The 12,534-nt window shown below is 45.9% G+C and overlaps 1 protein-coding gene across 4 annotated transcripts; it reads right to left on the minus strand.

The window, feature by feature from the left end:
* LOC148651732 (zinc finger protein Gfi-1-like) lies at positions 1-11,895 on the minus strand. Of its 4 annotated transcripts, none has more exons than XM_088597759.1 (8): positions 10,856-11,895; positions 8,440-8,578; positions 6,653-6,843; positions 5,393-5,593; positions 3,745-4,139; positions 3,071-3,208; positions 2,261-2,426; positions 1-1,083 (listed from the first exon to the last, which is right to left on the minus strand). In XM_088597759.1, exons 3-8 carry the CDS (start codon positions 6,762-6,764, stop codon positions 905-907), a joined length of 1,191 nt encoding a protein of 396 aa, XP_088453885.1. In that variant the 5' UTR covers positions 6,765-6,843; positions 8,440-8,578; positions 10,856-11,895; the 3' UTR covers positions 1-904. The 4 variants fall into 4 exon arrangements, with proteins under 4 accessions (XP_088453885.1, XP_088453884.1, XP_088453883.1 ...); XM_088597758.1 differs by having other exon boundaries at positions 10,851-11,895; XM_088597757.1 differs by lacking the exon at positions 8,440-8,578 and having other exon boundaries at positions 10,856-11,894.
* Between the last annotated feature and the right edge of the window lie 639 nt (positions 11,896-12,534).

Consider the following 12,534-nt stretch of genomic DNA (forward strand, 5'->3'; position numbering starts at 1 on the left):
TTAGTTTGTCTTAATTTTTATTTTAAAGAATATTTAATCAATAAATAAAGCTTAGGAAATATAGCATCATACAACAAATAGTATCTGATATATATATATAAAACAGCTTACGACAATATCGTTTTAGAAACTAACTCATCATCACTCAAGATTGAACTCCCTAACAGTTATTTGCATATATATATATAGTTATCACCGAGCTTCCTCGGCGAGGTTTCTGTTAGCTTCACAACTCATATCTGGGTTCCGATAACAAAAATAATAAAAATGTGCAAAAACTTTTTAAATTGGTCTTCATGAATTCCCAAAAAATACTGGTTATGATTGTATCGTCTGACCAAGAACACAGCAGATAAAACCGTTGACAACCTCATGGCCAACTGTAATCAAATATTTTAACCCAAAATATAAACAACCCACTTGTTTGTTAAATCAATTCGTCTTATTGTAGTGCCTGTTTTGCCAGCACCTCCTGCGTCTCCTTTGAAAAAGCGGTGATTTCGTGTTCACCGGCGTCCTGGATTGTGGAGGGTGTACACACACACAGCGGGTTGTATTTCCGATGCCTCTCGTATTATTTACGCCACAACATTTCGGCTGCACGGAAGCTCTCCGGTGGGAGACCACCGGGCCGTCGAGGGGACGCTGCGCGAAAACTTCTCCGACGCGCCCGCAGTCCGTGGGTCTCGCACCACAGCCCACGCCTGCAGGTCCTCCCTCCTCTCGTCGCTCAGGTAAGCCGTCGGAACCGGCCGGGGGTGCTCATCTTCGCCCCGTCTCCCCGCTCCGAGTCCGTGCAGCCCTGGCTAGTGTTTCGAGTCCTGTCTTGTCGCCAGTTCCGTGAGGAAAATCGTCCCCGCACCCACCACCCCCCCTCCCCCCGGCTGTATAATGATTTATTTCATTATTTCAGTCCGTGCTGCGTTTCTTTGTGTCTTCTCAAGTCCACCTTGCGCTGGAAGCCCTTCCCGCACAGGTCGCAGCCGAAGGGCTTGAAGCCGGTGTGCTTGCGGCTGTGCGTGATCAGGTTGGAGCTCTGGCTGAAGGCCTTGCCGCATACCTGGCACTTGTGCGGCTTCTCTCCTGTGCGACACACAACAAAAAAAACAAGATTCGCCATTAAAACCTGCCCGTTTGTAATCGGTACGAGCTCCTCGTGTACATCATTGAAACCCGCGGTTAATGAAAACAACTCTCATCGACACACAAACCCGTGACACTGTGTCGCCTCGTCACACGAGTCGAGCGGAGGGACTCATTAAGAAGATTAAGCTTTATTTCATTAGATTGACCTGTCGGCATTCCCGGAACCGGGTGTCGTTAATGAACTGGGCCCACGTTCTTCACCAAGTCACCTTTCTGTTTCGCAGCGTGCCCTGAGTCAGTTGCCTCCTCTGCTCTATCAGTCTGGGCGAAGGCGGCTCAGCAGGGCGTGTTCTGCAGCAGTTTCCTGTGTCTCTGTCAGCACCACAGCGCTAATGGGACACGAGCTTTTCTTTCGCGTGGAGTGATGCTCGGTCGCAGCACAGCACAGACCCAGAGCAAATATTTAGAGAGGCTGGAATCGCCTCCGTCCTTTATTCTGACACGGTGTTGCGGGAGAGAGAGCTGTGTGCATTTGAGAACTGGGTGCTGCCTTGTGTCGTTTTCACCTGTCAGGTGGACTTCAGTGGCCCGAAAAAAATCAAGGCCGAGTTCATATAATACCCTCTCATCATCCTACCCGGAAAGCCTTCCTAAATAATCACAAACCGAATCAAAATGCGGGCGACAGTGATTGGATTGCTACAGGTTCCGGTTATTAAACTGTTGTAGTTGGTGGTGACAGTGTTAGATAACCCTTCGTTGCGACAGGTATATAGTAAGATGGTTTTAATATTGCAAGACTGTATAGACATTTACATTTATCCCAATAACATCCGAGATACAGGAATCATTATTAACACAGATGTATCATGCAGGCTGTGATATCAGCAAGTTCGTTGATTTAGTTTGTTTTTAATTGTTGCACAACCATTTCAGTCATTTCTCCTGATATTAATCATTTAGATTCGTTCCTTTTTGCGATCTTCGTGAGCTGAATTCATATCAACGAATAAACATTTTGAACACAGTCTAAAAATAAAGAGAGTCCAGTGATCTGTGCTCGGTGTAATAGTAATGTAGTTAAGTGCTTTCACATACGCACTGCTTGAGCTCTCAGTGGGCAGCTTGTGTCTAAGTGACCGGGTGTCTCAAGTAAACGCCCGCCTCACCTTACCTGTGTGAATGAAGGTGTGTTTTTTCATGTCCGATTTCTGGTGAAACCTCTTGCCGCAGAACTGACAGGGGTAAGGACGGGTATCGGAATGGATCAGCAGGTGTGTGGAGAGAGTCGACGACCTTTTAAAGCTTTTGCCGCATATTTTGCAATCAAAACTCCTTTCCTGAAAAAAAGGGGGAAATGTGAAGAGGTTGGAAGCAAATATCAATATGTGCACACGTTGTCGCGGCTCATCAAGTACAATACAGAACAGGTAATTTACCTAAATGTACATTGCATTAATAAGGACCAAGTAAAGCTTTATTCCGTGCGGAAAAGAGAAGGAAACACAACGTTTCGGCTGTGGAGCCTTCTTCGGGTGTGAACTAGTGCATTAATAGCACTACTTAATCCTCCATCGCCCCAAACCGTCTCTTACAAGAAGCCGTTACTTCATCCCTGTCATTGTTTATTTTATCAACACTAGAAAGATATCGTCTAAAACCCAGGTGCATGTTGTATGAACCTGTAAAGCAGATGCTAACAATAAAACCACTCTTGTCCACTTGTACCATACTTTACACCAAAATCGCTGTAGTGCAGGTCTTTGTTTCCTGCCTGTCTCTGCAGTTTGTACACGATAAATGTCCCATCGCCCCAGTGAATCAAAACACGGGTGCGTTATTTCATTGTTTTTAAAGCCGTCTAGCCTTATGACGTTTAACCCGACCCGTAGGAGCGCTTTTTGTTGTTGTTGTGAGCAGAGGCTCTGTCACCTGCCTAGCGCACGTCAGAAACGCGAACACGCGTGTCGCGGGCGGGACTGACCTGGGAGTGAACGGCCTTGTGCTGCTCCAGGCTGACCGCGTGGCCGAACGTCTTCCCGCAGATCTCGCAGGCGAAGGGCCTCGTGCCGCTGTGGGACCTGCGGACGTGCACCTCGAGCCCGTGGGGCGTGGAGAACACCTGCGGAGGACACGGGCGGGAGTGATTTATTTTTTCCAGGCGGGGAAGAGTCCTTAATGGTCGTGTCCTTAATGGGCGCCCAAGCGCAGTGGTGCACGCGCGGTCTTTTTTTTTTAATTTAATTTCTTTATGTCTTTTAAACATTCTTGGCTTTTGAAAGCTGCCGGTTTCTTGCAGAAGGCCCTGCAGGATTGTTCATTCAGGCGCCTTTGCGATACAGTAGCTGACCAAACGAATACTGGTCCCTTAATAATCAGGATATTTCTGTTCACGTACAGTGTACGCGCGTCGCGTCACAAAGAGTGAGCAAAGCCACACCCTAATAAAAATGAATGAAGACAAACAAGCCGTTGGGTTTATATAACAAGCGAATAACCCGAGAGCCCGTGTAGTGCATGCATTCGTCGTGTTTTTTCTTAGTTCATTGTGGTAGCCTATAAGGTTCAGTAGGCCAGAAGGCAGGAAGCTATGTGTCCGAAGCGTGCCCGCGCTGGCCCACCTGTCGTGCGGCGCTCACACCTGCGGGAGACACGCACCTTGCTGCACTTGACGCACTTGTAGGAGCCGCCGCTCAGCAGCAGCCGGGTGAAGGGCAGCTCCGACTCCGCCTTGATGTCCGGGGCCTTGCTGTGCCGGCTGGGGTCTGGGAACACGCCGGAAGACGAGGTCCGCTCGTACAGACCCGGGGCGGTCCCGTAGTCGCCGTACAGCCCGGCAGAGCCGCGGTCGGGAAAGAGAGAGGTGTCGCTGCCCCGCTCTGCATAGAGCCCCAGAGAGGGGCTCCGCTCCAGGGACACCGGGTGGTGGTGGTACGTCTGCTGCACCAGGTGCCTGAGCTCGGAGCCCGAGTAGCTGCTCCACGCGTAGGGCCTGAAGGAGATGGAGAACGGGCTGGTCTCGTCCACTGAAGGGGTGAGCGACGTCTCCGAGTCTGCCGGAACAAGACACGGGCACAGGGCGTGAGCGCCTCCTCATCACCCCGCATGAATGACGGTAACCACGGGGGCCACGCCGTGACAGTTCATTCAGAAATCAAGTATTTCGTTACCCTCTTGAAATCTTCCCCTTGTGATCTTTTGAACCATTTTCGGCAGATCACTAGGCTACTAGCAGCCTACTACTGACGTCAAAGCATAGTCGCATTGGGTGCCTTTATCTGGATAGGATAAGAATTCGTACAGTTCTAAAAACAAAAGGCAAAGGGATTTTCATTCACTTTAAATTGAATTTAGTTTATTTTTAATCATTTAGAGTTATTTTAAATTTAGTTTAGATTAGGGCTTCTGTGATACAGCCTAATGTACATCCACGCAAAAGAACAACAACAATAACCCCGGATCGGTAAACCCAGTTAAAGTCACCTCGTTTTTTTTTTATTTAAAGAATTTGGTTCAAGACGTTTGGAAAATTAACCAACAAAAACAAACTGGAGAAAAAAAAACAAATACTAACAAAACAAAACAAATAAACACACACACAAAAAAAAAACAGCCAGACCATGAACAAAAAACACCAACTTGCTTATGCCTTTTCACAATTTTCTTGCCCAGATAAGAATAGTCTAAATCTGTGAAGGACTCGCAGAATGAGTGGAAGTGTAAACACTGTAAGCTCAGCGACCCCAGCTCCCCAGCGCCTGTCCTACAGAATACAGCCCTCTGCGCTGTGCTGGAGATCTCCTCACGGAGCCGGCTCTGGGACCAGGGCGCAGGGACAGATTTTCATTCTTTCTGACAATTTTTGATCCCCTCCCTCCGCAACCATTCCGATCATCGGGGCCGCGTGTTTATCTCGACCCCCCGAGTACAGACCCCGGATTCCGAGTGACGAGACGGAATGATCTTCCCTGGGGAAGCCCTCCCACAAGCACCACAGCGGCGGACGCGCTACAGCACAGGCCCGCCGGCCAAATTCATTTCTCAATCCGGTGAACGTGAAATCAGATCATCTGCAGGGCCCGGTCTACTTTTCCTAATTCCTAAACAGGCCAGTTAACCCCTGTGACCTGATACAATCTTGAAAACACGGCAATTTAGCGAATACGCAAGGGAACAGCGCACGCTTGGCATTACGCGGGTAGTGACCGGGAGACTCACACTTTGCTGAAAGGAGGGAGAGCTCAGCTCCGTTAATACCAGCCCCCCCCCACTGACTGTCCTGCTTGTCCCTCAGCTGTGTACGCACCTGGAGAGGCGGACGGGGACGGCGGTCTCCAAAAGTCGTCGTAGTCGGAGGACCGGCCGCAGACGCTGCCCTCGCAGCTCGGTGGAGACTTGGAGGAGAGGTCGGCCGTGTCGACCAGGTGAGCTTCCGGGGAGAACCGGCCTCTGGCCTCAGACCCGAGGGCGTCCGAGCAGCACCTCGCCTCTTCTGGTATCTTCGCCTCTGCGCAGGAAAAAAAAAGAATAGATTCGCAAGACGGTGTGAAATAAATGCCGGATACTGAAAGTACTCTGTACTGTATGTTTTTAAGGTGTTGGCATATGAAACTCGTGTCGCCAGATCCCTTGCAGAAACAGCAGATTAACGGCGTTTAATCGTTCATCAAAATGCTCAAGACTGTTTATCGAACATTTATTTTTTTTTAAGTTCAGTCCTAGTAAATGTATAAGGAGTAATTACTATTCAATTGTAATCGTCTACGGTTTTTAAATTTGTTCAATTTCAGTTTTGTTTCCCGCAAGTTATATCTTTGCAATCTCTTAAAAACAATTCATATAATCATATACTAGTAAGTTATTTTTATTCTTAGGCTTGGGCGTCTTTAAATAGCGTATATTTTTGAGTGGGCACTTTAATAAATGTATTTGCTACATAACGGCCAACGCAGTAAAACCAAAATAAAATTTCAACACAATATAAAATTTAAATACTTAGTAGTGAACACTTAGAAGTGTACATAATTAATTTATTTTTCTGGTGAGTTTTTTTTTTACAGCAAATTAGGTCCTCTTAAATTGAATGGATTTTATTTTTTTAATCGCATAACAGATAATTCTCATAAACACATTGCTGTGACGTATATTTAGCCCTTACCGTAACTATTTCCAGTCATGTATACATAAGTATGCGTGAACACACAGTATTGATCATTCTAAATAAACCCGAGATTTTTAAAGCGCATGTATTGTCATTTTAAACCTACATGATGAGTCGTGCTTTTATTAACGCAGTTGGGAGTGTACTGTGATGAATATTTGGAGCATAAGATATGTGTGGATATAATGTTTTTATAGTGTTTTTCCATCAGCCTGCACATTTACAGGGTTTGATGTACAGATGTTTTCGTTCTCGTATTGAACTACAGTTGGTCACAATTTCTAAAGGAACTTGAGAGCACATCACGTCACGCATTTCATAGAACAGTCAAAACCATATCAGAGCGTTGTCACAAAAATCATACGTCCTTCTAGAAATCTTTTTAGCACAGTAAACGTCACGTACCTGCGCATATGTGGGCCAGGATGCTGTCCAGCTTGCTGTAATCATCCTCCACCGACCGCGGCTGGTGGTAGCTGTGAGCTTTCTTGCTCTTCACCAGAAATGACCTGGGCATCTCGGAGCCTCTGAAATCACTCTCGATCCCTCAGCCCGGACAGCACTCTCCTCCGGAGCAGGCAGACCCGTGTTTATCTCTGTCAAGATTTGGAGATCATGGGTTGACGACTGCTCCAATATAAGGGATTTTTTGGCAGGGGCTGAAGCATGCGCAGTGCCCCATCGTCGTTTACCAGGTGTTGCGCAGACAGGTGCCTAAAGAACCCATTATCCCACAGCCCTCGGTCACTGTGATTGGCCCCTCACAGAACAAACAGCAGCCAGCCAGCCAGCCAGCCCAGCCCCCCCGGGTCCGGCCGTATTTCCAGGGGGGGGGGGACTGAAGCCGATGGCAATCAGGATAAGTAGCACACAGTACTTGATCACCCTGTTACCCAATCCCCCGCCGCCAGCGAGGAGAGGAAACTCAGAGCAGGTACCGCAGTGCCCGCACGAGCTGCTGCTGTGGGTGGCACGTGGTTAACTGACGTGCCTTTCGGTGTAATTGTGTAATTACAGTCTCCAAAAACGGCGCTTCTGCACCCTGGACTTTGTTTTGTTTTTGTTGTTAGCCTGAACAAAATGCCTCTTTCTCGCCTTCTCTCCTCTTCTTGGAGAAACGGAGCGCGTTCTTGTTTTGTTTTGGTTTTTTTTTTTGTTTTTGGAAATGTTTTTCGAATTTGAAGATGGCGTGTTCTGCGCTGTAATATCGTCACGCTGTTGCTTTATAAACAAAGTCGTGGTAATAAGAGTTTAAAAAAAATATAATCTGCAACTGTAAACATTCCGTAGTATGAAAATGTATACAAGTAATATCAAAATGGTATCTATATTTTAAAATGGGACTCATGTATGATCATCATAATATTGCAGAAGAAACGGTTCGGTTAACTTGGGCAGTGACAGACTGGATTTATAAAGCCAGCGTGATGCCCGTTCTTGTTCTACTTTTCTTATTGTCTGAAAGGATGAGATCCCCCATACTTTCCAAGAGGCCCGGCCGAGCAGGGCTCGGGTTTCAGCTCCGGGGGTGAAGGGAGCCGTCTCGCTCCACGTTCACGCAGACGGCCGGCTGATAACATCCTCTCTAATCATCCGACACAACAGCCCGCCGGTGAGAGCCGGTCCGGGGTCCTCAGACCTCCGATCGCGCATGAAAGCACCTGGAGAACAGCCACGAGTCCGCCCGTCCACCCACTACCATCTAACATCAACCTAAACAAAAAGGACTTCGTGTCCAGGGGTGGGGCATTGAAAACACACAGAGAGTTCGTTTAGCGCTTCGTCGATTATGATTATAAACGAAAACACGACACGCGAAAATCTCACTAGATCGATTTAAGTCCCTAACAAATATTTTGGAGAAATCAAAACAAAAAAGCAATTCAGCAGTAAATCGTCTTCCTAAGGCCTCTGCGCACCTCAACAGGAGTAAATGCTTAAAAAGTATAATTCGGGAGCAGAATATACCGTTCTCTGTCAAAATAGCAAAGGCTCGATTTCCAAAACCCTTGCTCAGTCTCGCCCTGATTTCAGCTCTAACGAAATATTTGAACACATTTCATAAAAACAATATCCCAAAAAAAACCTTCTCTTTCTTTTTGTAATCGAGAAAAAATAGGGGTGAGTCGACTTTGCTTTTTTTGCCCTCGGCAAAAAGATACGTCAGATAGGAGTAAAAAAAAAAAAATCACCTGTCCTAAAGCTGACATGGGCCCCAAAATGCGGTGCTGAGCTTACAAATTGGCAGGGCAAATGAGGCAGAAATGTGCTCAACAGCCCACGGGATCTGTATGGGCGCAGGAACGGAGCACCTCGGCGACTCGACGTCTTCTGTTGGGAAATTGGACCAGTTGTTCTATAAATAAACCAGAAGAGCTCGTCCTTCCTTTTGTTTGGAACAGGTTGAGCGAAAGAATAAAGACACGAGTCTGGATTTAGCTTTTAGATGTGAAATGACCAGTGGTCCAGTGGAACATGTGCAGACGTGTCTTAGATTGGAGGCAATGCAGAAGTCACGCAAAACCAGGTGAATGTAGTTACATTCCAGTCAGTTCCCGAATGATTAACATTTCAATATCAAATTTCAACAATAAAGCTGGACCCTTTGTGCAGAGCTTTTCAGAATTTATCACATGCTTTCGTATTTTAGGGTTTTTATGCAGACGAGAATCAATGACTCCTTTAATGCCCGGCTTGCATGTTTGTGGTGATTTTATCAGAATAACGGTTCTGTGCGGTTTTAAACGCTCCGCTCATCTGCGCTGGAGAATCCGAGATGTCGGACTGACAGAGTCACAAGCCTTGACACGGCAGTCTTCCTTTCCACCTGCCTGAACAACACGGTGCTTGTTCTGTGGCCTTGAGAGAAAGCGTCTGCGTTAACTATCGGCGGCCCATGAAAAAAAATCAAAGCAATTTGATAACTCTGTAGACACACACTCGCCCCTCACAGTGTCTTGTGCCCCCTGTCGATAGCATCGAGACATTGCCTGGTGACGTACAGGCCTGTAGTTAAATTAAAAACAATTAGTGAGCGGAAAGGAATGGAGCAGGTTGCAAAACGCCATTCTATATATATATTAAAATATATGATTTGAAGTATCCTAGTATCCAATGACTCAGCGTAAGCATACACTGTGCGCTTTATTTCATCTAAATGGAAGCGGTTTTGTTTTTCACATAATTTACCAGATTTTGAACATACTGGCAGTGTGTTACCCCCCAAAAAAAATCTGTCCAGCGAACAAAGTTCGATACAATCTTTGCTGCGGCGTTTCACGCTAACCCTCGGTGTCCAAGGGCGTTTCCAGCCCGCTCAGACCTGATTCCATGCAGTAAATGTGGGAAACGACCTGCGGCCACCACCTGCAAGTCCGAATTCCTCAGATAAACAGGTGGAACAGACGCCCGAGACTCACAGCCTGCAATAACACGCGTTTGTTCGCGAATAGGGACAACGAAGGAGAAATGACTCCTAAAATAATACAGCTGGATATTAATGTTCATTTACGGATTTTTAAGGGAACTGGAATTTCCACAGCAGCCCTCCTATTGTCGGCTTGGGCAACCCGACGCCTGAACAGATTGGAAGAGAGCTGTTTCAATAAAACGTTTTAGGATTACACAAAGCGATTGCAAAAGACATAAGTCCGCAAGGGCTCCGGGATATGTCTGGCTTAACGAATTGACGTTGTGGGCAAAAAATAATAGACGTTACCTTCAGTTATTTATTTTTACATTTCCACAAAACGGATGTTTCACGCGATTTTGCATTTGCGATGCAAGATTGATTTAGATGTGGAGTAAAGAGTATTTGTGTTTTAATGCGGGGTTTGGAGGTAGTTTCTTTCTTCCAGAATGTATTCGTTGGGGACGTGCCTCTTGTATATTCATTGAAAGCACAGCACTTTGGGGTGGGTCGGATTCTACACAACACAATCACAACTCGAATCACAGCTGCGTTCTGCCGCAGTTATCGTTAATAACGTCGCAATAACAGAGGACCACAAATCCAGTGAATAATATCACCAAAGACGGACTATTAAGTCTCACGTTGAAATATTATACAGCATATAATTATGATTATCTGCAAATAACATTGTTTTTGAAACAGGCAATAGGGGGCACGTACATATGTATTTTGAAAATTATTAACCCGACAAACAGAAACAAAACGCACTTCTTGTCTATTCTGATGATAAACCTAACATTCTCCACGAGCACTTTTGAGAGTTTCCTGCTATGACTGCAGCTCCGGTATTTAATTGCTCTACCCCACTGACGATGGAATACAGTGCCAGAGAGTTAGTGCTTGCGTCTGTTGCGTTGCGTAAAAAAACATTCAGCCACCCCGTTATTTCAATGTATGTACGTATGGAGCACAGCGCTTGAAACGATAACGAATAAAAGAATAAAAACGCTATTCCCCTTGTGTGCTGTGTAGGTTACCCGTGACAGTCAAGTCTTACCCGGAGCAGAAACGCACCCGAGCCATTTCTGCAGACGAACGCTGAACCGAGAAGAGAGCCGAGTCTTACTGACAGTGGGAACACGGTACACGGCACGGCGGAGATCATAAATAGGAGAACAGAAAACGCCATACCTTACCAGCTCAGACCGTGCTCTCCGGGGGAGCTGAGGCGTGTTGTGGACAGGAATCCTCGCTGTGCTTTGCGGCTTCGCTATTGAGAGAACTCCCCTGAGTGTCCCATCTCAAATTTGCAGTTTTAACTCCAATAGAGTTCGGCCCCCAAAACCACAAGACAACTTCCTGAACGTTAGAAACTATTTCTGCAACACGTTTCATAAGCAAACATATGTGGAAGGGGTGATACAGATCCCCAAGGTAACAGTTCTGCTCTGACCTCGGTTCGTGACGCTCAAACGGGGTCTGCTCGCCGTAACGCCTCAAGAATGATCACTGTAAAGCTAAAATGATTTTGGATTTAACTTCCGCTATGAAAGAAAGAGAAAGGCGAGCACCTGCAGATCCGTAGCACAGATTTAAAAGCAAATGCTCAAATGCGTTTCTTGCGAAATACAATTCAGATCAGTTAGGTGTAAAAAAAAAACACAGGTCCGTGAGCAACTAAATTTGCGAAGCTTTTCAAATAAAGGAAAACCTGTTTGTGACCGTAGAGCACTGCTCAGAGCTCAGATGAAAAGCGCCTGTGAATGCGTGCTGGCTATGAAGACCTTTTTAAAATGCTTGTTACAGAATCTTATACAGTATATTGTAACCTTGGAAGTATTTTAATATTTGATTTGGATTCTGGATTGCGCAAATGTTTATTCAAGCGCTTATTCGACCAGTTAACCGTTTCTTACGATAACACTGGTTAAGTGTATCTGAGCCGAAAGGAAGCGCAGATGGTTGTATGTTCAAGTTGGAAATAACGATCTAAGCAACGACTTCGCCTAAAAGCTGAATTATTCTACACGCCACAGTTAGGACAGCATGCTGTACTGAGAACAATACCGAATGTATATTGCTTTAAAAAAAACTCCTAATCACACCCTTAATCTTTTTTTTTTAATCTTTAAACGCCGATACCCTGGCTAGTCTCTAGTAGCAAATTGCTATCTTAAAACCTGTTTGTAAAAAAATTAGGTTTGCAAGTAGACCGGAAGAATCTGTCAGACTACACAGCCTATACTCCCACTAACATCCCCGCGCATAACCTAAATCAGCTTTCTCTCATTTCCTTTGCTGTGTAGGTCATTTTTATATTTGGATGCCCTGGGCGGAGTAAATGCACTTGTAATATTGCTGAAATTAAACTACCAGTACTTCAGTTATTCTTAACAATAAATCTACCCACGCGAACTCTCGGGGAAAAAATAGTACCCTGTCAGATTCTTACCTAATCCCCAAGTCTATCTGTTTTTATGATCAGGTACAAAGTAGAAATCTTTCTGTTTCATTGTCGTTTTGTTTTTACATGTTGGGTACAGGGAGAGGAGACACAAAAGTATTTTCGTAAAGAACAGGAAACTACTGCTGCCTCTTGACTCTTGACTCCGGTTCGATCACATGTCGACGGGTTTAAGCAGAGCAGATGTTGGCCGTGCGGGGATCCGACGCGTTTCGTTTGCCAAATTCTGCGTTTAACACCGCCGAACCGCTGCACTCGCACCTACAGGATCGGTGACCTCAGAGTTCACGGTCTACAGGTGTAACTAGGGACCGAATCTTTCATTATTTCGATTCCTTTCCGAGTTTCCGCTTCGGAGCACCCTTGCAGCTAACCCTGCCCCGATCGCTGGTTCATCTAAGCACCTTTAGG

This window comes from Lepisosteus platostomus, chromosome 11, assembly GCF_059453375.1.
Source record: "Lepisosteus platostomus isolate fLepPlt1 chromosome 11, fLepPlt1.hap1, whole genome shotgun sequence".
Taxonomy (NCBI): Eukaryota; Metazoa; Chordata; class Actinopteri; order Semionotiformes; family Lepisosteidae; genus Lepisosteus; species Lepisosteus platostomus.